The 23,700-nt window shown below is 39.6% G+C and overlaps 2 protein-coding genes across 13 annotated transcripts in view; one reads left to right on the forward strand and one right to left on the reverse strand.

The window, feature by feature from the left end:
• ATP10D (ATPase phospholipid transporting 10D (putative)) overlaps positions 1-6,324 on the forward strand; it is a 124,031-nt gene extending 117,707 nt beyond the window's left edge. For 5 of the 6 annotated variants that reach the window (XM_021100569.1, XM_021100568.1, XM_021100570.1 and 2 more), the window contains one exon: positions 3,425-4,991. In XM_021100569.1, coding sequence (XP_020956228.1) covers positions 3,425-3,755 — 331 coding nt within the window. In that variant the 3' untranslated portion in view covers positions 3,756-4,991. Of the gene's footprint in view, positions 1-3,424 lie in introns of all 6 variants that reach the window. The other variant, XM_021100567.1, reaches the window with a different exon arrangement.
• The window catches only part of CORIN (corin, serine peptidase), a 280,415-nt gene continuing 262,143 nt past the window's right edge, over positions 5,429-23,700 (reverse strand). For 6 of the 7 annotated variants that reach the window (XM_021100577.1, XM_021100574.1, XM_021100573.1 and 3 more), the window contains 3 exons: positions 19,881-20,152; positions 17,968-18,101; positions 5,429-8,036 (listed from right to left, as the gene is read on the reverse strand). In XM_021100577.1, coding sequence (XP_020956236.1) covers positions 7,854-8,036; positions 17,968-18,101; positions 19,881-20,152 — 589 coding nt within the window. In that variant the 3' untranslated portion in view covers positions 5,429-7,853. Of the gene's footprint in view, positions 8,037-17,914; positions 18,102-19,880; positions 20,153-23,700 lie in introns of all 7 variants that reach the window. The other variant, XM_021100572.1, reaches the window with a different exon arrangement.

Here is a 23,700-nt window from a genome sequence, read left to right on the forward strand (position 1 = left end):
GGCAACACTGGATTCTTAACCCACTGAATAAGGCCAGGGATCAAACCTGCAACCCCAGGGATCAAACCTGCAACCCCATGGTTCCTAGTCAGATTTGTTAACCACTGAGCCATGATGAGAAATCCCTTTGCCTCCATTTTTTTTTTCTGAGACCTTATTTTTTTTAATTTTAATATATTTTTTTTATTTTCCCACTGTACAGCAAGGGGGTCAGGTTATCCTTACATGTATACATTACAATTACATTTTTCCCCCACCCTTTCTTCTGTTGCAACATGAGTATCTAGACATAGTTCTCAATGCTATTCAGCAGGATCTCCTTGTAAATGTATTCTAAGTTGTGTCTGATAAGCTCTGAGACCTTAGATTATCTTTAATATCATTATTCTAAAGTCTTTTTCATGTAGGTTGCTTATCTCTACTTCACTTAACTGTTCTTCTGGGGTTTTGTCTTGTTCCTTCATATGGCTCATATTTCTCTGCCTTTTCATTTTGTAAAGCTTTTTGTGTGGTCTCCTTTTTGCAGGCTACAGGGTTGTAGCCTCTCTTGCTTTTTGTGTCTTCCCCCTTGTAGGTGAAATTGATACAGGGACTTGTGGCAGGCTTCCTGATGAGAGTGTCTGTTGCCTGCCCCCTGGTAGGTGGAACTAATTCTTTTTCCTCTGGTGCATGGGGGTTTTTCTCTGAGTGTGATTAGAGATGGATGTGTGCCTGGGAGGACTTTACATAACCTGTTTGCTGATGGGTGGGTCTGTGTTCCCACTCTGTTTATTATTTGGCCTGAGGCTTCTCAGCCCTGATGAGTAGGGCCAGATTTTTCCAAAATGATAGCCTCCAGGGGAGCTCACACCAATGATTATTCCTGAGACCTTTGCCTCCTATATCCTGCCCCCACAGTGAGTCATAGCTGCCCCCTGCTGTCCCAGGAGACCTCTAAGACCCGCAGATAGGTCCAACCCAGATTCTTACAGAGTCTTTGCTTTGCCCTGGGATCCAGTGCATATGAAACCCTGTGTGCATCCTCCAAGGGCAGAGTCTTTTTCCCCCCAGTCCTGTAGAGCTCCTATACTCCAGCCCCACTAGCCTTCAACACCAAATGGTACAAGGGCTGCTCCTCTAAATTCCAGATGCCCAGGCTCAGGAACCTGATGTGAGGTCTTGAACTCACACCTGTGGTAGAGCTTCTGCGATTCAGTTATTTTCCAGTCCTATACCCAGTGGGTATAGGATTGCTGATATTGTGAAAGTGCCCCTCCTACCATCTCATTGTGGCTTCTTCTTTATCTTTGGGTGTAGGATATCTTTTTTGGTAGCTTCCAGTCTATTTTGTTGATTGTTGTTCAGCAGTTAGTTGTGATTTTGATGTTTCCATGAGAGGAGGTGAGCTTGAGTTCTTCTCCTCTGCCATTGTGTTTCTCTCTTGGAGGGTGGTTTTTTAGGGTTTTTTCTGCTCATGTGGTAAAAAAGGAATTTGTAGATATAATTAAGATAAGGGTCTTGAGACAGGGAGGTTATCCTGGATTATCTCTGTGGGCCCTAATGCCATCACAAGTGTCTTCATAAGAGAGAGGCAGGGGGATATTTGACTCAGACAGAAGAGGAGGAAGCACTTTGGCCATGGTAGCAAAGAGCCCTTGGTCACAAGCCAAGGAATGCCAGAAGCCACCAGAAGCCAGAAGCAGCAAGGAATGAATTCTCTGGCACCTCTAGAAGGGAACTGGCCTTTCCACCACCTTGATTTTTTTTCTTTTTCAGTGAAACTTATTTCAGAATTTTTGGCTGTCAGAACTGTGAGAGAATAAGGTCTTGTTGGTTCTAAGCCATCAAATTTATGATAATTTGTTACAGCAGCCATAGGAAACTAATACAGACTTTGATATCAGGAAGATGGTACTGATATTTTTAGGTACTGCTACTACCTAAAAATGTAAAAGTGGCCTTGAGATTAGATGATGGGCAGAGGTTGGAAGAATTTTAAGACACATGATACAAAAATACTGTATTCCCTTAAACAAGCTGTCAGTAGAAATATGGACATTAAAGTGCCTGCTGATGAGAATTCGGAAGAAAGTAGGAAGCATGGGTAAAGAAAGCCATATCATTTTAGAAAATACATAAATGGTCATAAACAGGCAGTTGCTAGAAATATGAATGTTAAAGGTTCTGCTAGTGAGGTCTTAGAAGGAAATGAGTAACAAGTTACTGGAATTTGAGGAAAGCAGATTTTTGCAGTAAAGTGGCAGAAAACTTACTTGAATTATGTTCTACTGCTATGTGGAAAGCAGAATTTTTCAAGGATGAGCTTGGATATTTAGCTGAGGAGTTTCCTAAGCAAAGAGTTAAAGGTTTGTTCTGGTTTCTTCTTGCTGCTTATAGTAAAACGTAAGAGGAACGATGGAGGGAAGTACTGTTAAGTACAAAGGAACTAGATTCAGGAAATTCTCAGCCTATCCATATTTCAAAAGCTGTAAAAGTTAGAAGATTGGCTATTAGAAGATTGGCTATTAGAAGATTGGCTATTGTACTAGAGAGAAGGCTAAAAGTGTGACTGGACAGTCTTTTGCTAGTGCTGAAGAGACTAGGGGTGTGACTCATTGATCCTCTCAACCATATCAGCAGCCACCAAGAAAGGAGATGGGATAAACAGGAAAGATCTATGGAGGACCCTCTCATTTTATGGCATAAACACCCATGACATACACTGGAGACCCACAAGGTTTTTGAGACTTCTATAGCAGCATAATTATTGCCAGCTTGGACTGAAAGGGACAAGTTTGTGGTAATTTGTTATAATAGCCACATTGTAGGAAACTAACACCTAGCATTTAAAAACATACTTATTGGGAGTTCCCGTCATGGCGCAGTAGTTAACAAATCCGACTAGGAACCATGAGGTTGTGGGTTCGGTCCCTGCCCTTGCTCAGTGGGTTAACGATCCGGCGTTGCCGTGAGCTGTGGTGTAGGTTGCAGACGCGGCTCGGATCCCGCGTTGCTGTGGCTCTGGCGTAGGCTGGTGGCTACAGCTCCGATTAGACCCCTAGCCTGGGAACCTCCATATGCCGTGGGTGCGGCCCAAGAAATAGCAACAACAACAACAACAACAAAAAGACAAAAGACAAAAAAATAAATAAATAAAAACATACGTATTATGCCAATACTCTGTCTGTTGTATATTATCTCATTTAACTTATCATTAAGCCTCTGATGCAGCACTATTGGTATCTCTGCTTTTACATATTTATTTTCTCAGTGCTTTACAAATATTAATTTAATATTGTTATTATCTCTACTTTATAGTTCACTTTTCCTCCCACTTTACCTCAAGACGGGCCACCAGATCCTTTTACATTTTCTAATTGGTATTTCTTGTGTTCCTTAATGCATTTGAAGTGAATGTAATTCTGTATTGCTTTTTGTAATCTAGATTTATATACAGAGTTCTTCAGGGATCCCTGTTTCCATCTCCAATTCTGAGGGCTAAGCACTTTGACAGACTGACTGCCGAGGAGAGGAAGGAAGCTCTCAAGAAGTGGAGAGGGGCTGGAAAGATGGATCCAGTGACATCTAAGTGTGCTGACTACTCAGCTGCCAAGTCAGAGAGAATACCCATTTCAGACCCTCCTGCTGTCTTTACAGTGATGTCTTCAACTTCTTGTGTTTTTGAGCATGGAAACTTAGTTGTATGTGAAACTGCTATAGACTCAGATTCCTCTAAAACTAAGGTCTCAGGGATGGCTGGACCCTCAAACGACTGAAAAAGTAGGATACCCTCCTTGGAGTTTCAAGTGTTCCTTCAAGTGTGGAATGGGGACTTTGAAGAGGCTCCTCTACCAAGCAAGAATGACTTGGATTTTTCCTTAAGGGACAAGAGCATCTTGTTCTTGAGCTCAGAAAAGCTAAAGTGATGACCTTTGCTGTATGTTTGTACATACATTTTTAAAGGAGGTTAAAGTTGGGCCTGTACAGAGTTTAAAGAAGTGAAATATTTAATTCAGAATCAAATGCTTTTATGAAACTTTTTGGATTTTGTGAAAGCATTTTAATTGCCTTAGAAATGCAGACATTTTCAAGGAGATTCATTTGAGACAAATATTTATTTTATTCTCTGCTCATTTCAGTGTTCTCCCAAGGTGGAGCCTTCATTCGGAAGGGGCACCAGGGGTCCCAGGGGTCCATAGAGATGTGTTCTCTCCGCTTCCAGTCAAAAGAAGACTTTATGAGGTCTGCCTCTGTGCAAATGTTGTCAGTTGAGAAACAGATAATGTTGGTAAGGAAGACAGAATCAGCCGAGTCTAGAACCCATTCGGCAATTTCCTGTATTCTAAAACTGACAATAGCCTGATCCAGAAGAGACAATCAGTTTCAAACAGTCTTCAGGAGACCATTTGAGGGTTTGTAGTCTTGAGAGTACCCTACAATTTTTCTAGTTGTGCAACCTCTAAAAATGAGATATTGTGTAGTGAGACTGATACAGGTGGTTCTCAGGAATTTTCTATGACGTTCTTAGAAAAATTAATTTTTAATACATTTTAGGACAGGAATGGCTATTCCAAGTTAATTGCTGTTACAAATCATGTATGCTGGCTTTGGTTGGAACAAAGAAACTAGTTGCTATCCAAACTGCCAGGTATTATTATAAAATCATGTATTCTTGCTGAGTTCTTTTAAAATTTTGTATCTATTCATCTGAAAATTGTCAGCCCTCCAGAATTCCCTTTATGAAATCCCCATGCTAATGTTCCATGTCTATATCAAGGTCATCCCAATGACTATTCAGCTATTATTCTCAGGGCTTACTCTTCTATCTGCTGCTCCTGTCCTGGTCTGACATTTTCAGTAGCCTTCTTATATTGTTGCAGATGGTCTAGTTATACAGACTGTTTTATACAGACTGATTTTTAGAACATTCAAAATCCCACATGGCTAATGGAGGTAGCTTTCTGCTTTCTTACAATTTTTTTTTAAAAAAATAAACTGTTTAATAAGCAACATATACAAAAAGCTGTCATCACTCGTATTCACCAAATGCAACAGTAATTGGTACCAGAACTCAGAAGGAAAATCCCAAAGCATACCTTTTACCAGAATATTTTTTGACCTTATATGGAAAATCAGTGATGTCATATTATCTGTTATCTGCATAGCAGCTTGCATGCATTCCTTGAGAGCACCATCTTGCTGATAAATAAAAATTTAGGACATATTTACTTGTAAATACAGGATTCGAATCTAAGGATAAAAAGAATGAGTCCAAGAGTTAAGAAAAAAGTTCAGTGTCCAAGATGTAAAGTGTCTCTACACATGAGTAAAGAAAGGTCTTGAGTCTTCATGTTATGGGTTCAAAATCTCCTATCCACAATTGTACAATCCCAAGACCTCTGAAAACTGAAAAATTTCATAATTAGGCACAAATTCAATGTCTTAAATAGAGGTAAGGCTGTTTATTTAACAAAATTATTCATATATTTCACCACAAAAATATGAATAGATTTTATTAATGGGTGCTAAACTTTTTAGTATCATGTCTTAAACTTTGTTTTTTTGCTCTTTAGGGTCATACAGTATATGGATGTTCCCAGGCTAGGGGTTGAATAGGAGCTACAGGTGCTGGCCTACACCACAGCAATGCAGGATCTGAGCTGTGTCTTCGACCTACACCACAGCTCATGGCAACGCCAGATCCTTAACCCACTGAGCAAGGCCAGGGATCAAACCCACAACCTCATGGTTCCTAGTCAGATTTGTTTCCACAGCACCATTATGGCAACTCCTAAAAATATTTTTAAATCCTGAATTTTGAAACCCATCTGGCCCTCAGGGGAAAGAGATTTTGGATCTGTATGAAGCTTTTAAAAGGTCTCATTTACAAGTGAATAACTTACATGAAGTTGCACAAGCTGTTGTGGTCTGTTGCACGTTAGCATTCAGCATATTTCACCATGGGGGAACCCAAATTTGCTCCTAGTAGCCAAGAAAAATTAATTAACAGTATACATTTTGCAACATAATTTTATCCCAAAAGATGTATTAAAGAATTAGTTCAGATTCCCAAAATGTGCTGTAGACATTAAACATCCTTGCACTCTTACCAGGGCTGAAGTTTTCCTTGGACAGTCGATGAGTGAGCTGAGACTTATAAGCACCCTCTGATTTCAGACTAATCAGAGAGCTATCTGTCATCTAACATAAAAGACCATATTCTTGTTAAGAATGAGGTATAATACAAGTCAATTTTGATTGGTGGGGATCCTGGGTGCCAACTAGTTGTAGTGGGAAACAATTTCCTGGGGCTTGTTTCCATCTTTTATATCCATTAAAAAAAAAGATTATGCCTTTATATTTGTATTAAGGGTTATTTAAAATACACTGTACATTTCACTGAACGTTAAGTTGTGTATAAGTTGTTAGGTACCTATAGTAATAACAAAACTGATGCATATTCTTAAAGGTTTGTACAGTTATGACTACAATTCAGCTGCTGGATTTTACATTCTCAATAGGCTTATACAGAACAAGAGATGAATAACGTGAAACATGTCAAGACCACTTTTTGAATGTTCTATATGCACACACATACAGAAGAGTACAAAAAGATGTATAAAATTGCAGGTGGTCTCTGGAATGCTGAAGCAGTCCAGGTTGCTGGTGGATGGAATCCTACTTGTTCAAAAGGCTTCTGGATGTTGCAAAATAGATGCCTGACTAATTCAATTAGGTGGGTATGAAGATTGGTGTTTTGAAGCTTTTTAGTGGGGAAAAATACTTTAATCACTAATTACTTCTGAAATGTATGTGTGTAAAGTAGCCTAGTACTTAAAAGCATCTTTAAATTTTTGTTTTACTTATCAATGGGAAGAACTGGCAACACCGGATACTGAAGGAAAACTATAAAATGTTTTACTCCATGCAAAGTTTTACTGTGCTTTGAGATACATTTCTGTGATTTTATTAGTATGGATGAACACAGGAAAACTGGAAAATATTTAATTAGAGATGGGGTGCAATTTAATTTTCTTTTTTTAAAAATTGCACCTCACCACTCTAAAAGCAAGTTCTCCTTTGGCAAAGTTTGATCTCAACTTCACTGTCACACAGGCAGAATGAAATAGTCCCCACACATATTTCCCTAGTTGTTGAAATCTCACTTGGCCAATTGATACATAGTGAACAAACCCCAGCTCAGCTATAGGAAGGTTCTATGGAGACTTGTATAAAATTACAGCCTTGATTTAAATTCAGAATGGGCGGTCCTCTAATATCAGGTGCTACTATTGATGTCAGAAGAGTTTTGGGCTCGGTGTGACTTGCTATTTCAGCTACTTAAATGGATGCTCTGAAGTCTTCTGCAAGTTCTCAGAATTATGCAGACTTTAGAAGAGTAATGGTAAATAACAAGCATGTAAATTCTCTTGGCTTTTAGTGAATCAAAAGCAAGTCTCCAATGTTAATATTGAAATTTGCTACTAGGCTATTGTGCTTGAGAAACAAAAGCTGGCAAAGATTAGTTAGCCTGGATCTCACTGTCCTTTTTGTGACAGGACAAAAGAGAACTTTCTCTAACATTTCACGTTACAGTCAAGGTTAGGTCTGCCTGGCAAAAGAACAAGCCGTTTTGCTTTGTTTGTTTGTTTTGAAGACTTTCCTTGAACTTCAAGTCAGAGGAAACTGAGATGGAAAAAAAGAAAAAAAAAACAAATAAAATTAGACTAAGACAAACATGAACATTTGCAGTGCGAGGAGAAGCATCCCTGTCCATGAAAAGTGCTTCTGTACAGCTCTCTGCAGGAAGTTCGCCGCTGTCTAAAAAGCCATTTTTGAGTATCGCTGGCAACAGTCTCTGATCATCTTTGGAATTAGTTTAGGAGAAAGGTGTGGATGTATATTTGCCTCTCAATCCATCCAACGAAGTATGTCACATTGCTATAAACTCCAGGCCCCAGGACTTTGGAAAAGCAGACGGAGCCCCATGAAGTTAAACCAAATAATGTCCATTGTCCTCCAGGCCGCTCACACACAAGAGGCCCGCCACTGTCACCCTGTAACGAAGAGCACTGGATGTTGGTCACTGGCATTTCAGAGCCCTCATGGTTGGTAGCCACGCTATCCAGAGGGTAGAATAAAGCCAAACCCGCTTAACCAATAGGTTGAAAAATTTCATTGAAGCTTTCATTGTCAACCTGTGGAGGGAACATGCTTTCCCACTATATAAATAGAACTTTTAAATTGACTTTCTTTTTTTTGGCCACGCCCCAAGCATGCAGAAACTACACAGCCAGGGACTGAACCTGCGCCACAGCAGTGACAATGCCAGATCCTTAACTCCTGAGCCACTTACGGAATGCCTCAAATGAACATTTTTAAACCCTGATCTTTAAAAGAATAAGGATGGTTTGGAAAAGAACTATTTTTTTTTCTCCCTCAAAATCAGAGGACTTTTGTCATTTCTTGCACTTAAGAAAGGTCATAAATTTTTTAAAAAATTTAGTGTATCAGAACTGATTCTCTCCTAACTGGTCTCATTCTTTAATTCTGATCCATTTTATAAATGTAGAACATACCCTAAATGCAACATTTAAGGATTGTTTCCCCACCAGAAAAAAAAAAAAGAAAAGTATTCTAAAATAACTCACTACCTTCAAGACTCTTGCTATGTGAAAAAATGGATTAAAGTAAAACACACTCAGGGACCACTCACTGTATTTCTTAATATCAAAAAATTAACCATGCTTGGATAGAAAATACTACATAAGAATTACAGTATTTATTTATAACCTACATTTTGTTTCACTTGCATAGAGACTTTGTTCCTGTTGTTTTCTTTTTTTTTTTTTTTTTTTTTAGAACAGCACCCAAGGCACATGAAAATTGCCAGCCTAGGGGTCATATCCAAGCTTCAGCTGCCGCCTGCACCACAGTCACAGCAACGCCAGATCCTTAACCCACTGAGTGAGCCAGGGATTGAATCCACGTCCTCTTGGATACTAGTGGGGTTGTTTTCTCTGAGCCACATTGGGAACTCCTCACATGCATAGAGATTTTAATTCTTGATATTTAAGTTTTAGGTATTACAATTGAGTTGTGTTCCCTTTTTGTTTTTTGATTTTTGGTTTTTTAGTTGTTGTTGACATGTAATAGACACTGTGGCTTTCAAAATGCTAGTATTTGCTACATCTGAAAAGATGGTAATAGAGGTGTATTCTGCACGGCCTCAAAAGAGAAAGCTTGATACCCTAGAAAACAAGTATGTGAACTCACGGCAGAAATTTACAATATGCTTTGCCCTGCAAGAATTTCAAAGGTGGAAGATAATTTATGGTTCCCACTTGGTAATGTTGGAGAATAATAGTAATCATGTTTACTGATGCTCTCCTAAACACTTCCCTGTATTAGCTCATTTAATCTGCATGAAAACCCTCCATGGTAATAGTAATAATTATTTTAATTATTATTATGACATGTTATACTTTATATAAATATAATTATCAATCTATTTTTGAGATAATAAAACTGAAGCACATTTCTATAACATGTTTATTAGCAAAGCTAATATTTAAACCCAGTCAGTCGAGTGCATAACTCCAACTCTATAACTACTACGCTATCTTGTTTCTTAGAAATGTTAGTGAATAGAACTGCTATTAAAGCAAAATTGACTTTGATTGTGTTTATAGTTTTATAGAAGTGTTGATTGTTTAAGTGAAGTATAGTTGAGTTACAAGATTGTGTTTCAGGTGTACAATAGAGTGATTCAGTTTTTTTTCAGATTACTTTCCATTATAGGTTATTTTAAGATATTGACTATAGTTTCCTGTGCTATACAGTACATTTTTGTTGCTTATCTACTTTATGTGTAGTAGTTTGTATCTCGTAATCCCAAATTCCTAATTTACCTCTCCCTTATCCCCTTTCCCCTTTGGTGGCTATAAGTTTTCTATGTCTATGAATCTGTTTCTGTTTCATATGTAGATTAATTTGCATTATCTTTTTTTTTTTACATTTTTAGTGCCACACCCATGGCATATGGAGGTTCCCAGGCTAGGGGTCTAATTGGAACTACAGCTGCCAGCTTACACCACAGCTCATGACAATGCCAGATCCTTAACCCACTGAGCGAGGCCGGGGATCGAACCTACAACCTCGTAGTTCCTAGTCAGATTCATTTCTGCTGCACCACGATGGGAACTCCAATTTGTATCATTTTTTAGATTTTACATATAAGTGATATAAGGTGTTTTTCTGTCTGACTTACTTCACTAAGTGTATAACCTTCTCGAGGTGCATCCATTGCTGCAAATGCCAACATATCATTCCTTTTCATGGCTGAGTGATGTTCCATTGTACCATATCTTCTTAAGCCAACCATCTGTCGATGGGCACTTGGGTTGTTTTCATGCCTTAGCTGGGGTGCATCTATCTTTTTGAATTAAGAGTTTGCATTTTTTCTGCATATATGCCCAGGAATGGGATTGCTAGATCACATGGTTGCTCTATTTTTATTTTTTTAAGGGACCTCCATACTGTTCTCCATGGTGGCTGTACCAATTTACATTCCAAGCAACAGTGCAGAAGAATTTCCTTTCCTCCACACACACTCCAGTATTTCATTGGCAGATTATTTAATGATGGCCATTCTGACCAGTGTAAGGTGACACCTCATTGTGGTTTTTTATTTGCATTTCTCTCATGATTAGTCATATTGAACACCTTTTCATGTACCTGTTGGCCATCTGTATGTCTTCTTTGGGGAAATGTCTACTTAGGTCTTCTGCCCATTTTTTTATTAGGGTGGTTTTTTTTTTGATATTGAGTTGTATATGTATTTTAGAAATTAAGTCCTTGCCAACCATATCATTTGCACATATTTTCTCTCATTCTGTAGGTTGTCTTTTCACTTTCTTAATGGTTTCTTTGCTGTTCAAAAGGTTTTAAATTTGATTAGGTCATATTAGTTTATTTTTGCTTTTATTTCTTTTACCTTGGGAGACTGATCTAAGAAAATACTGCTATGATTTATGTCAGAATGTTTTGCCTATGTAATCTTCTAGGAGTTTTATGGTATCATGTCTTATATTTAGGTCTTTAAACTATTTTGATTTTATTTTTGTATAAGGTATGAGGGAATGCTTTAATTTCTTTGGTTTGTATCTGTTCAGCTTTCCCACCACACTTGAAGAGACTATCTTTTCTCCATTATATTCCTACCTCCTTTGTTGTAGGCTGATTGACCACAGGTGTGTGCACTTATTTCTGGGCTTTCTATCCAGTTCCATTGTTCTCTATTTCTGCTTTTGTACCAACATCATGCTGTTTTGATTACTGTAGCTTTGTAGTATAGTCTGAACTATGGAAGGGTTATGCCTCCAGCTTTGTTCCTTTTCCTCAGGATTGCTTTGGCAATTCTGGGGTGAGTATGTGTGCGGTTTCATATAAATTTTTGGATTATTTTTTCCAATTCTGTGAAAAATGCCATGGATGTTTTGATAGGGATTACATTAAATCTATAGATAGCTTTGGGTAGTATGGCTATTTTTACAGTCTTCTAACCTAAGAGCATGGGATATCTTCCCATTTTTTTGAACTATCTTCAGTTTCCTTTACAGTATTTTATAGTGTTCAGCATATAGGGCATTCACCTCCTTGACTCCTTGGTTAAGTTTATTCCTAGGTTTTGGCTTTTTTTTGGGGGGGGATGTTGTTGTGAAAGCAGAATGTAAGGGTTATAAATAAAGGAGTCTTTGAAGGACTAAGAGGTTACTTTCATCTGGAGGGAAATACAGTGTCCCCTTAAGAGAGTCTAACAGAAACTGAGTCCTGATAACTTCTTTAATTTTGTGGGAATTCAGCACTGTGTTTTGAGCTAGGCTTAATAAGGCAGGTGGACATCTGTCAGTTGGAAAACAAGAGGCGAGGGAGCAGCAATTCAAAACAAAAGAGAGATTAAAGCTAAAGTCAGAGTTTGATTTTTTTTTAATGTCCTCTTTTCCTCCTTGTAATATTGGACTTTAGGTCACAGTTTGTGTTGGTTTCAATATTGAGCTCCATGATCTGCAGACCTTAACAGAGGACCTGTGGCTTCCAATGTGTCCTGTTGATGCAATTAAGGAAGATAATGAGAGTTCTGGTGAATAATCTTGTTCCAGGCCTGGTAAAAAAGTACACTTGGGTTTTTTTGTAACTGGAGGTGTGTTAGCCAGCATCTGGTATGTTTTTTAAGGTACCCAACAGTGCTGAATTCCTACCAAATTAAAGAAGTTATTGGGACTCATTTCCTGTTAGACATTATGATATGAACATGCCTGTGTGTGTGTTGGACTTTCACTTCTCTTTCAAAGAATCACCTTCCTTCCTCTCCCTTTAGCAGTTACCAAGAGATGAAGTGGCACTGGTTTTTGGTAGACCTCCAGATCATGATGGCAACAGGGAGAAATGTATCCACATTAATCATTGCTAATAGGATAGTGTAGTGACCAAGCACTTGGATCCTAAAAGCCAGACTGCCTGAGTTCGTATCTTTATTCTACCACCTTAATACTAAGTGATATGAGGTAAGTTACTTAACCTCTCTGGCCCCACATCTTCTTGGTCTGTAAAATAAGAAAAACACAGGTACTACCTACCACAAGGGATGATTGTGAGAGTTGAGTGAGTTATTAGAAAGTGTTTAGAAGAGATCCTGGAACACAGTAAGCACCACCTGAGAGATGTTAACATTCACGTAGCTGATATTCATTGCGGGCATATGCCAAACACCATATACAGATATGCTGAAAGATGAGGCTTTTCACATACATTAACTCATTTAATCTTTGTAATATCCTGCAAATTAGACAATATATACATCCCATTATTTGAGAGAAAACTTTCTAGAGATGTGGAAGAATTTATCCAGATCATATCTGCCAGAGATGGGATCCAACCCAAATCTTTCAGGTTACAAATCATATGTATTAAGCCTAACACAATGCTGCTTCCTAAAATACTTTTTTTGGGGGCTTGAACTAGCAAAACTAGGCCTCTGGCATGGAAGGCAGGGATTCCTCTACCACAGCCCACCTAAACTAGATAACGTGGTCAGGGAACAGAAGGGAAGGTGACTCAATGAAACTTCAAGCTCGTTCTTTGAAAAGATCAACAGGATTGATAAAACTTTAGTCAGACTCTTCAAGAAAAAAGGGAGAGGGCTCAAATCAATACAATTAAAAATGAAAAAAGTTACAATGGATATCATAGAAATGTAAAGGATCATAAGAGACTACTATAAGCAACAATATGCCAATAAAATGGACAACCTAGAAGAAATGGACAAATTCTTAGGTACAATCCTCCAAGACTGAACCAGGAAGAAATAGAAAAGATGAAGAGACCAATCACAAGTAACTGAAATTGAAACTGTGATGCAAAAACTTCCAGCAAACCGATGTCCAGGACCAGATGGCTTCCCAGGCAAATTCTATCAAACTTTCAAAGTTAACATCTATCCTTCTGAAACTATTCCCAAAAATGCAGAGGAAAGAACACTTCCAAAGTGATTCTACAAGGCCACCATCAGCCTTACCAAAACCAGACAAAGATACAACAAAAAAAAATAAAATAAAACTTCAGGCCAATATCACTAATGAACATAGATGCAAAGTGAATCCAGTAATACATTAAAAGGGTCATATCCATGATAAAGTAGGATTTATCCCAGGGATACAAGGATTCTTTCATATCCACAAGTTAGTGTGATACAACCACATTAACAAACTGAAGAATAAAAACCATATGGTCATCTCAATGCAGGAAAGGCTGATGACAAAATTCAACATCCATTTATGATAAAAAAAACTGTATAGAAATGGGCATAGATGGGTACCTGCATCAACATAATAAAGCCCATCTATAACAAACCCAGAGCTAAAAATTATTCTCAATGGTGAAAAGCTGAAAGCATTTCTTCTAAGATCAGGAAGAAGGCAAGGATGTCCTGCCTGTTTTGTTCAACATATTTTTGGAAGTCCTAGATACAACAGAGTAAGGAAAGGAATCCAAATTTTTAAAAAAGAAGTAAAACTATCACTGTTTGCAGATAACATGATAGTATACCTAGAAAATACTAAGGATACTACTGGAAAACTACTAGAGTTCATCAATGAAATTCACAAAATTGTAGGATACACAATAAATACACAGAAATCTATTGCATTCCTGTACACTAACAACAAAAGATCAAAAAGAGAAATTAAAACAATCCCCCCCAACAGCAAAAAAGCCAATCAATCAATGTAAAAATGGGCAAAAGACCTGAATAGACTGTTCTCCAAAGAAGATACACAGATGGCCAGCAAACACATGAAAAAATGCTCAACATCGCTGATTATAAGAGAAATGCAAATCAAAACAACCATGAAATACCACCTCACACCAGTCAGAATGGCCATCATTAATAAGTCCACAAATAACAAGTGCTGGAGGGGTTGTGGAGAAAAGGGAACCCTCCTGCACTGTTGGTGGGAATGTCAACTGGTACAGCCACTATGGAGAACAGTTTGGAGATACCTTAGAAATCTATACATAGAACTTCCATATGACCCTGCAATCCCACTCTTGGGCACACATCCGGACAAAATTCTACTTAAAAGAGACACATGCACCCGCATGTTCATTGCAGCACTATTCACAATAGCCAGGACATGGAAACAACCCAAAAGTCCATCGACAGATGATTGGATTTGGAAGATGGAATATTACTCAGCCATAAAAAAGAATGACATAATGCCATTTTCAGCAACATGGATGGAACTAGAGAATCTCATACTGATTGAAATGAGTCAGAAAGACAAAGACAAATACCATATGATATCCCTTATAACTGGAATCTAATATCCAGCACAAATGAACATCTCCTCAGAAAAGAAAATCATGGACTTGGAGAAGAGACTTGTGGTTGCCTGATGGGAGAGGGAGGGAGTGGAAGGGATCAGGAGCTTGGGCTTATCAGACACAACTTAGAATAGATTTGCAAGGAGATCCTGCTGAGTAGCATTGAGAACTATGTCTAGATACTCATGTTACAACAGAACAAAGGGTGGGGGAAAAATGTATACATGTAAGGATAACTTGATCTGCTTGCTGTACAGTGGGAAAATAAAATAAAAAAGAAAACCCATTTACCACCGAAAAAGATTATAATACCTAGGAATAAATGTACCTAAGGAGGCAAAAGACCTATACTCCAATAACTAAGACATTGATGAAGGAGTTCCCTTCATGGCTCAGCAGTTAATGAACCTGACTAGAATCTCTGAGGATTCAGGTTTGATCCCTGGCCATGCTCAGTGGGTTAAGGATCCAGTGTTGCCATGAGATACAGTATAGGTCACAGTCGCAGCTTGGATCCTGTGTGGCTGTGGTGTAGGATGGCAGCTGTAGCTCCAATTGGACCCCTAGCCTGGGAACTTCCATATGCTGTGGGTGCAGCCACAAAAATAAATAAAACAGCTGAACTATATGCTAAGAAAAGACATCAATGAAAAATTGAAGATGACAGAAACAGATGGAACACTAAACCATTGTCTTGGATTGGAAGAATTAATCTACAGATTAAACACAATCCCTATCAGTTTACCAATGGCATTTTTCATAGAACTAGAATAAAAATATATTAATTTGTATGGAAATATAGAAGACCCCAAATAGCCAAAGCAATCCTTAGGGGAAAAAAAAAAAATGGAGCTGGAGGAATCAGGTTCCCTGACTTCAGCCTACACTACAAAGCTTTAGTCATCAAAACACTATGGTACTGGCACAAAAACAAAAATATAGATCAATGGAATAAGCTAGAAAGTCCAGAAATAAACCTATGCACTTATGGTCAATTAATCTATGATAAAGGAGGCAAGAATATACAATGGAGAAAAGACAGTCTCTTCAGTAACTAGTGCTGGGAAAACTGGGCAGCTATATGTAAAAGAGTGAACTTAGAACATTCTTAATGCCATACACAAAAAAACTCAAAATGGCCTGAAGACCTAAATATAAAACCAGATGCTATAAAATTCTTAGACAAAAACATAGGCAGAACACTCTGACAGAAATTGCAGCAATATCTTTTCAGACATACCCTAGAGCAATGAAAAGTAAATAATAATAAGCAAATGGGACCTAATTAAACTTAAAAGCTTTTGCACAGCAAAGGAAACCATAAACAAAATGAAGACACCCACAGAATGGGAGAAAACATTTGCAAACACAGTGATCAACAAGGGATTGAGCTCCAAGATATAAATAACTCATGCAGCTCAATATCAAAGAATGAAAAAATGTCAGAAGACATAATTGGGTATTGGCTTCTTCAAAGAAGCCATTCAGATGGTCAAAAGTCATGAAAGATGCTCAACACCACTAATGATTAGAGAAATACAAATAAAAACTACAATGAGGTATCTCTTCACACCAACCAGAATGGCCATCATCAAAAAATCTGTACAAATAATACATGCTGGAGAGGGCATGAAGAAAAGGGAACCCTCCTACACTGTTGATGGGAATATAAATTAGTACAACCATTATGGAAACAGTATGCAACCTCCTTAAAAAAAAAAAAACTAAACATAAAGCTACCATATGATCCAGCAATCCCACTCCTGGGCATATATTTGGAGAAAACCATAATTGAAAAGTTATATGCACCCCAATAATCACTGCAACACTAGTTAAAATAGCCAAGACATGGAAGCAACCTAAGTGTCCATCAGCAGATAAACAGATAAAGAAGATGTGCTACATATATATATATACAATGGAATATTACTCGGCCATCAAAAGGAATGAGTAGTTCCCACTGTGGCACAATGGGATTTGGTGGTGTCTCTGGAGCACTGGGACACAGGTTTGATCCCCTGCCTGGCACAGTGGGTTAAGGATCCAGTGTTGGCATAGGTCGCAACTGTGGTTCAGATCTGATTTCTGGCCCAGGAACTCCATGTGCTTTGGGGTGGCCAAAACAAAAAGAGTAAAGAAGAATGAAATAGTGCCATCTTCAGCAACATGGATGGATTTAGGGATTATCACACTAAGTGAAGTAAGTCAGAGAAAGACAAATATATCACTTAAATGTGGGAACTAAGAAAAAAAATGATACAAATGAACTTCTGGCAAAACAGAAACAGACTCACAGACTTCAAAAACAATTTAAGGTTGCCTAAAGGGAGAGGTGGTGGGGGAGAGATAAATTAGGAGTCTGAGATTACCTATTTTATATAGAGTAGTATGTAGATTAATCAACAAGGACCTTCTGTATAGCACAGGGAGCTCTACTCAGTATTCTGTAATAACCTCTATGGAAAAAGAATCTGAAAAAGAATGGACATATGGATATGTATAACCGAATCACTTTACTGCACACTTGAAACTAAGAGCATTTTCAATCAACTATACTCCAATGTAAAATAAAAATTAAATTGTAAAAAAAAAAGACATTCTAACAATCAAGTGAAGGCCCAGACAATGTCAGCGTGATCAGTTCCTGAGACAGAGGTGGTCCTGTCACACAGTCCAGAGGTTTTGGTGTTGTCTGTGCTTTAGTGCTATCACCCTGATAGCCGAGTATGTTCTAGGTGTCTGTCCCTCTGCTGCTTAGGGCAGCCCATTTGGAGCCAAGGTTACTAGCTGCTCTTAAAAACTTGTGTGTCCTAGCCACTAAAATGGTCCAATGAGATGGACCAGAACAATGGCTTTTCCTCCTGGTGCCGACTCCGGGTGATGTTCCCTAAGCAGGAGGTGAGAAAGCAGAAGCCCACCTGAGTTAGGGGCATGGAGGTAGTTCAAGGGATTGCTTGGGTCTTGGATGAAGGAAAAACCCCTGTGAATAAACATTTAGTAACAAATGATGTTCAAAAGGGCCATACGTGAATAATACTGAGCTTATACAGACCCATGAAAGCTATTGCTGAACGGAGTCTCCCTGGGCACCGGAAAGCAGCTTACCATGCACGAGTCGACGGTGCCAGACTCGTAGCCGGCACAGATCATCCGCGTGGTAATGGTCTTCATGTCAAAGTAGGACTGACACTGCTCCAGGGAAATAATGCGGACTTCGCCTTCTTGCAGCTTAAAAGGCACTGGATTTTTTTTTTTAAAGGAGGAGAAATAAAATACATCAGGGTAAAACGATGCACAAATGAGGCTAACCATACATGAAAGGACTACATTTTCTACCAAGAGACTCACTATTAAAATTGAATTTCAAAGACAAGGCCTGTCTGGAATCTGCATTTTCCAATCAGAGGTGCTGATGGCAACCATTTCATCCAACCCCTTTGTTTTGTTAATGAGAAAAATCCAGGCACAGGCTGGTGACGTAAGTTGGTTAGGTAACCTGGCACGTGCTTTTCCTCTCTTATTACATGTGGCAACAAAAGCAGGAGCTACTACAAGGAAAAGGAAGATAATCAAGGCAGAGCACTGCCTTAGATGGGGGCTACCAGATCGGTGACAGCTCGGCATGGGAGCCCAGTTCTGCCTACGTTCGGGTCACCTGTTCAGTCCAACAGGGCAAGGGTTGCCTTATCTTTGGTTTAAACAATGTGTCTCACCATATATTACAGTAGCCATCGTTTGAGGTCAGAACTTTTAATCCGAAAGGATGTTTTAGGGCAATGTTGAAAGGGAAGAGCCATCCCTTCATGTCAGCAGAGAGAATGTGTGAATTACATCTTGCTGGAAATCTCTCCCAGAATAACAATGGATTTCTCAAAACCAGACAGCAAGAATCCCTCATTGTTCAGCGACTCTACAAAATATATACACTGTTCTCCTTTTAGATAGTGATGGTGAAGCAGGGTTTATGTTCAGGGTACCTTGTTGGAAAAAGGAATGATGTTTGGAAAAATCAATGCAATGCAGGAAGTGGAAATTTCCCAAGTTGTCAAAAGAATGGTAGGAAGAACCATGGATAACATTTCCTGGGTATCAGCAGTGAGCCGGGCTCCTGAACTCAGCATTCCCTGGGCCTGTTGCCTTTAATCTTTATAATATTCCCATTGAGTTAGTCAGATGCTATTACTTTTTCCATTTTATAGTAAGCTACAAAGTGGTGCAGCGGGATCAATAAGATCTTCCTCACTGAATTCAGACCCTTGCTCTTCCTGCTACATTATAAATGTGGTATTGTGTTACATATCACACAATTACTATGAGTTTAATGTGTATACTGAAAACAATACGAGTAGAGGCCATATAAAAAGATTCTGCTAGAGTTCCCATTGTGGCACAATGGAAACAAATCTGGCTAGTATCCATAAGGACACGGGTTCGATCCCTGGCCTTACTCAGTGGGTCGGGGATCTGGCCTGGCTATGAGATGTAGTGTAAGGTGCCGATGTGGCTCAGAACCTGAGTTGCTGTGGCTGTGGTATAGGCTGGCAGCTACAGCTCCAATGGGACCCCTAGTCTGGGAACTTCCATATGCTGCAGGAATGGCCCTAAAAAGCAAAAACAAACAAACAAACAAACAAAAATTTCTGCTCACATATATCACAGTACTGTTTGCAGGCTTTGTTTGTTTTTTGATTTTTAGGGCCACATCTGTGGCAGCATATCAGCATATGGAAGTTCCCAGGTTAGGGATCAAATGAGAGCTGCAGCTGCTGGACTACACCAGATATGAGCTGCATCTGTGACCTACACGGCAGCTCACAACAACGCCAGATCCTGAACCCACTGAGTGAGGCGAGGGATTGAACCTGGACATATGTTAAGTATTTGTGGCCAAGGCTGGGAGTTCCCTGGTGGTCTAGAGGTTAGGGAATGGGAAACAATTATTGCCCAAGGCTAGAAAGTACCCTAGGGTTTTCTAGTTACGACCTGTGAGGCATGTGCTCCTGAGGCTCCTGACTTACTTTTGTTGCCCATGTGTCCCCAGCCTGTGATGTAGCAGTACGTATCTGGTTCCAATGATTGCTCCGGGCTGGGTAGGCAGACCGGCCGGACATAGCTTGTTTCATTGATGTCTTCGCTTAGCTCCACTATGCTGATGTCATAGTCCACCACCGTGTGACTGTAGCGAGGATGCAGGATGATGGATTTCACGAGGCGCGTCTGCAGGAATGTCGACGGGTGGTCCAGGTTATTGATGCCAAACACCACTTTCCAAACGGCAGCATTCTCTCTCCTAAAATAATAATTCAAGAGCTATTGGTGTCTTAAACTCAAGGTTTATCTTTGAAAATTTACATATGATTTTTACAATATTTATGTAAATGATAGCTCTTTCCATGCCCATCTCGCATGTATTCATATAAGGAGCATTTCTATCATGCCTTGAGCACTTTGTAAATATTGCATTGTTGTGGAAGGCAGAGCTCAGGCTTGTGAATGGGGCTGTTCTGGAAAATAAAACTTGTTCCGTTTGAAAGGGAGGCAGAGTAGTTACATGCTTCATTGAGTGGAAAGATTATGACAACATGAGAACAAGAGAAAGGAGATGAGAAAAAAAATTTAAAAGAGACTAAAAAGCCAAGACTGGGAGTTCCCTGGTGGTCTAGATGTTAGACTTTGGTGCTTTCAGGGGTTCAATTCCTGGTCAGGAAACTAAGATCCCACATTAAGCCACTGCACATTGTGGCCGAACAAACAAAACAAAAAACAAACAAAAAAAAAAAACAGAAAAAAAAAAAACCAAAAACGAACAACAACAACAACAAAACCAAAGCTGAGAGAGACTCCTCCAAGAAGGATTTCCAGTGCCTCAGAGAAATGTCAAATTTTCAGGGATGGCTTCTGAAAATTTCATGGCAGGGGTTTAAAAAGGTCACTCCCAGCTTCTAATGGACTTCATTGTTTTTGAATACTTGTCAGCCATGTCTAATCAATTTTACCTTAAAAGACTTCCCATTCAATGTCCAGGACTCTCCACGCTCCAGAATTTCCTCCCATCTCTGGCAACCCCTCTTGTCTGTCTTCTCTGCTGGATCCTTCTGCTCTGCTCCACTGTCTATCCTGAAGTGTCCCAGGGCTCTGCCTTCAGTCTCCTCATTCTATACTCACCTCCTTAAGGATTTCATCTAGTCCAGTGGCATTAAATGCTACCTGTAGCCTGGTACCTCCTAAACCTGTATCTCCAGCTCCACCCTCTCCCTTGAGCTGCAGACTTGTACCCTCAATTATCCATCCAACACGTGCACTTGTATGTTTGATACTGGCTAAGATTTATTAGTGTTTACTGTGCATTTGGGGATGGTCTAAGCAGTCAGAATTCATTCTAGTCATCTGACGTTTATAACCACCAGTTATGCAGTTGAATCACCTCTCTTATACCCAACACTGAATGCACCTGTTGGTGCTTAGAACTTTCAAATATACTCTGAATCTTGTTTTCTCTCCTTCTGCCACCACGACAACCCTAATCTAAGCTTCTCTTACCTCCTAAATGGTGGCTCTTCTTTTACTCTTAGCCCCTACCACTCTCCTCACAGTAACAGAGTGATCTTTTAAAAAATAAAATTAGGAGTTCTGTTTGTGGCTCAGTGGTAATGAATCCGACTAGTACTCATGAGGATACAGGTTCAATTCCTGGCCTCACTCAGTAGGTTAAGGATCTGGCGTTGCTCTGAGCTACAGTGTAGGCTGGATCTGGTATGGCTGTGGCTGTGATGTAGGCCAGCACCTGCAGGTCCAATTCAACCCCTAGCCTGGGAACTTCCATGTGCCAAGGGCACAGCTCTAAAAAAAATAAAAAATAAAAAATAAAATCAGATTACATCCATTTCCTGCTCATAAATTTGCAAGGACTTTGAATCACACTCGAGACAAACTGTAGACTCCTATCCATGGCCTTCGAGGCCCCACAGGACCTGCTCCATTGGAACCCCAGGGACTACGTATTTTTGGACATGTCAAGGACACGAACAACTCAAGTTGTGCTTCATTTGTTCTCTCTGCTTTGTTTGTTCTCTCACCTTCCTTTGCTGTTCTCTCAGCTCTCACCTGCATCTCAGCTTTATTCCTCTCTTTACCCAGGTCCCAGCTCAAACATCACCTCCTTAGAACTGTCCTCCTTGACTGCCCCATCTAGCCTTTACCCCAACACTCTCTACACTTGACCCAGCTTTAATTTTTGTCTCAAAAGCCCTCATTGATATCAATGACATTGACATATTTCTTGGTCTATTATCTGTCTTCTCTGAGAATATAAGGTCTGTGAAGGCAGGGACTTGGCTGATATTCCCAGGACCTAGGACCTGGCATGCAGTGGGTTCTCAACAAGTGTTTGGTTAATAATAGCTCAATGGATGATGTTTCAAAATATTTATTAATGCCCAGCTCCAACCACCTAAGCAAGGCCTGTTCATCATCACTGCCTCCATCTCCCCCTATTCTCAGTTTCTTTTCCTCAAGAGTGGGCCAGGACCAGAGGCATGGACATTTAGTGACTCACAGTGTTGTAGTATGGAGCTTTTATTGTGGACACTCCCTCACACTGTGGTGATACACCAGCCATGCCATCACTGTCCCCACTTGCAAGCTTTTCCAACTCACATATGCTGATTTGGCCAGACTAGTTGTTTTCAAACTGAGGCTGAATTTGGAATCATCTGAGGAGCTTTCATATATGGATTGTTTTGGACATCACGCCAGATCACCTGAAAGTTTGGGCTGGGGCCTGGGAATTTGTATTTTATTTATTTATTTTTACCTTTTCTAGGCCCGCTCCCATGGCACATGGAGTTCCCAGGCTGGGGGTCTAATTGGAGCTGTAGCCACCCGTCTACACCAGAGCCACAGCAACGTGGGATCTGAGCCACATCTGCGACCTACACCACAGCTCATGACAACACCGGATCGTTAACCCATTGAGCAAGGCCAGGAATCGAACCCATAACCTCATGGTTCCTAGTCAGATTCGTTAACCACTGCGCCACAACGTTAACTCCAGAATTTGTATTTTAAATAGTTGCCTGAGGAATCTAAAAAAAAAACCTACCCACCCTCCTTTTTCTTTGGCATGCCCTTTTTCACCATTTTCTCATGCATGGAAAAAATTCCAAGGACTAAAATTTCAGGAGAGTTAGGGAAAAAGTGTGCAAAGCCAATATTCACCTGTTTTTAGCACTGTTGGGTTCTTAGACCAGACTACTAAAAGATTCTTCTATACAGTTAGGCATTCTGTCCTTTTTCCATTGTAAAAAAAAAAATACAGCTATCAAAATTGATGTCATATGGAAACAACCTAAGTGGTACATCAACAGATGAATGGATGAAGATGCAGTATGTTATATTAAGGGATATGACTAGGTCAGAAAAAAGAATGAAGCTTACCATTTGCAACAACATGAATGGACTTGGAGAGTATTATGCTAAGTGAAATAAATCAGACAGAGAAAAACAAATACTGTATGAGATCATGTATATGTAGAATCTAAAAAAATAACCTAGTGAACATAACAAAAAAGAAATAGATTCACAGATATAGAGAACAAACTAAAGGTTGCCAGCTGTGAGAGAGAAGGGGAGAGGGACAAGACAGGAGGAGGGTATGAAGAGGTGCAAACCACTATGTATAAAATAAGCTACGGTGATATGTTGTACAGCACAGGGTTATAGTCAATATTTTTTTTTTTTTTGGCTTTTTGCCTTTTCGAGAGCTGCTTCCCACGGCATATGGAGGTTCCCAGGCTAGGGATCTAACCAGAGCTGCAGCCACCTGCCTACGCCAGGGCC

Source organism: Sus scrofa, chromosome 8 (assembly GCF_000003025.6).
Source record: "Sus scrofa isolate TJ Tabasco breed Duroc chromosome 8, Sscrofa11.1, whole genome shotgun sequence".
NCBI classification, from domain to species: Eukaryota; Metazoa; Chordata; class Mammalia; order Artiodactyla; family Suidae; genus Sus; species Sus scrofa.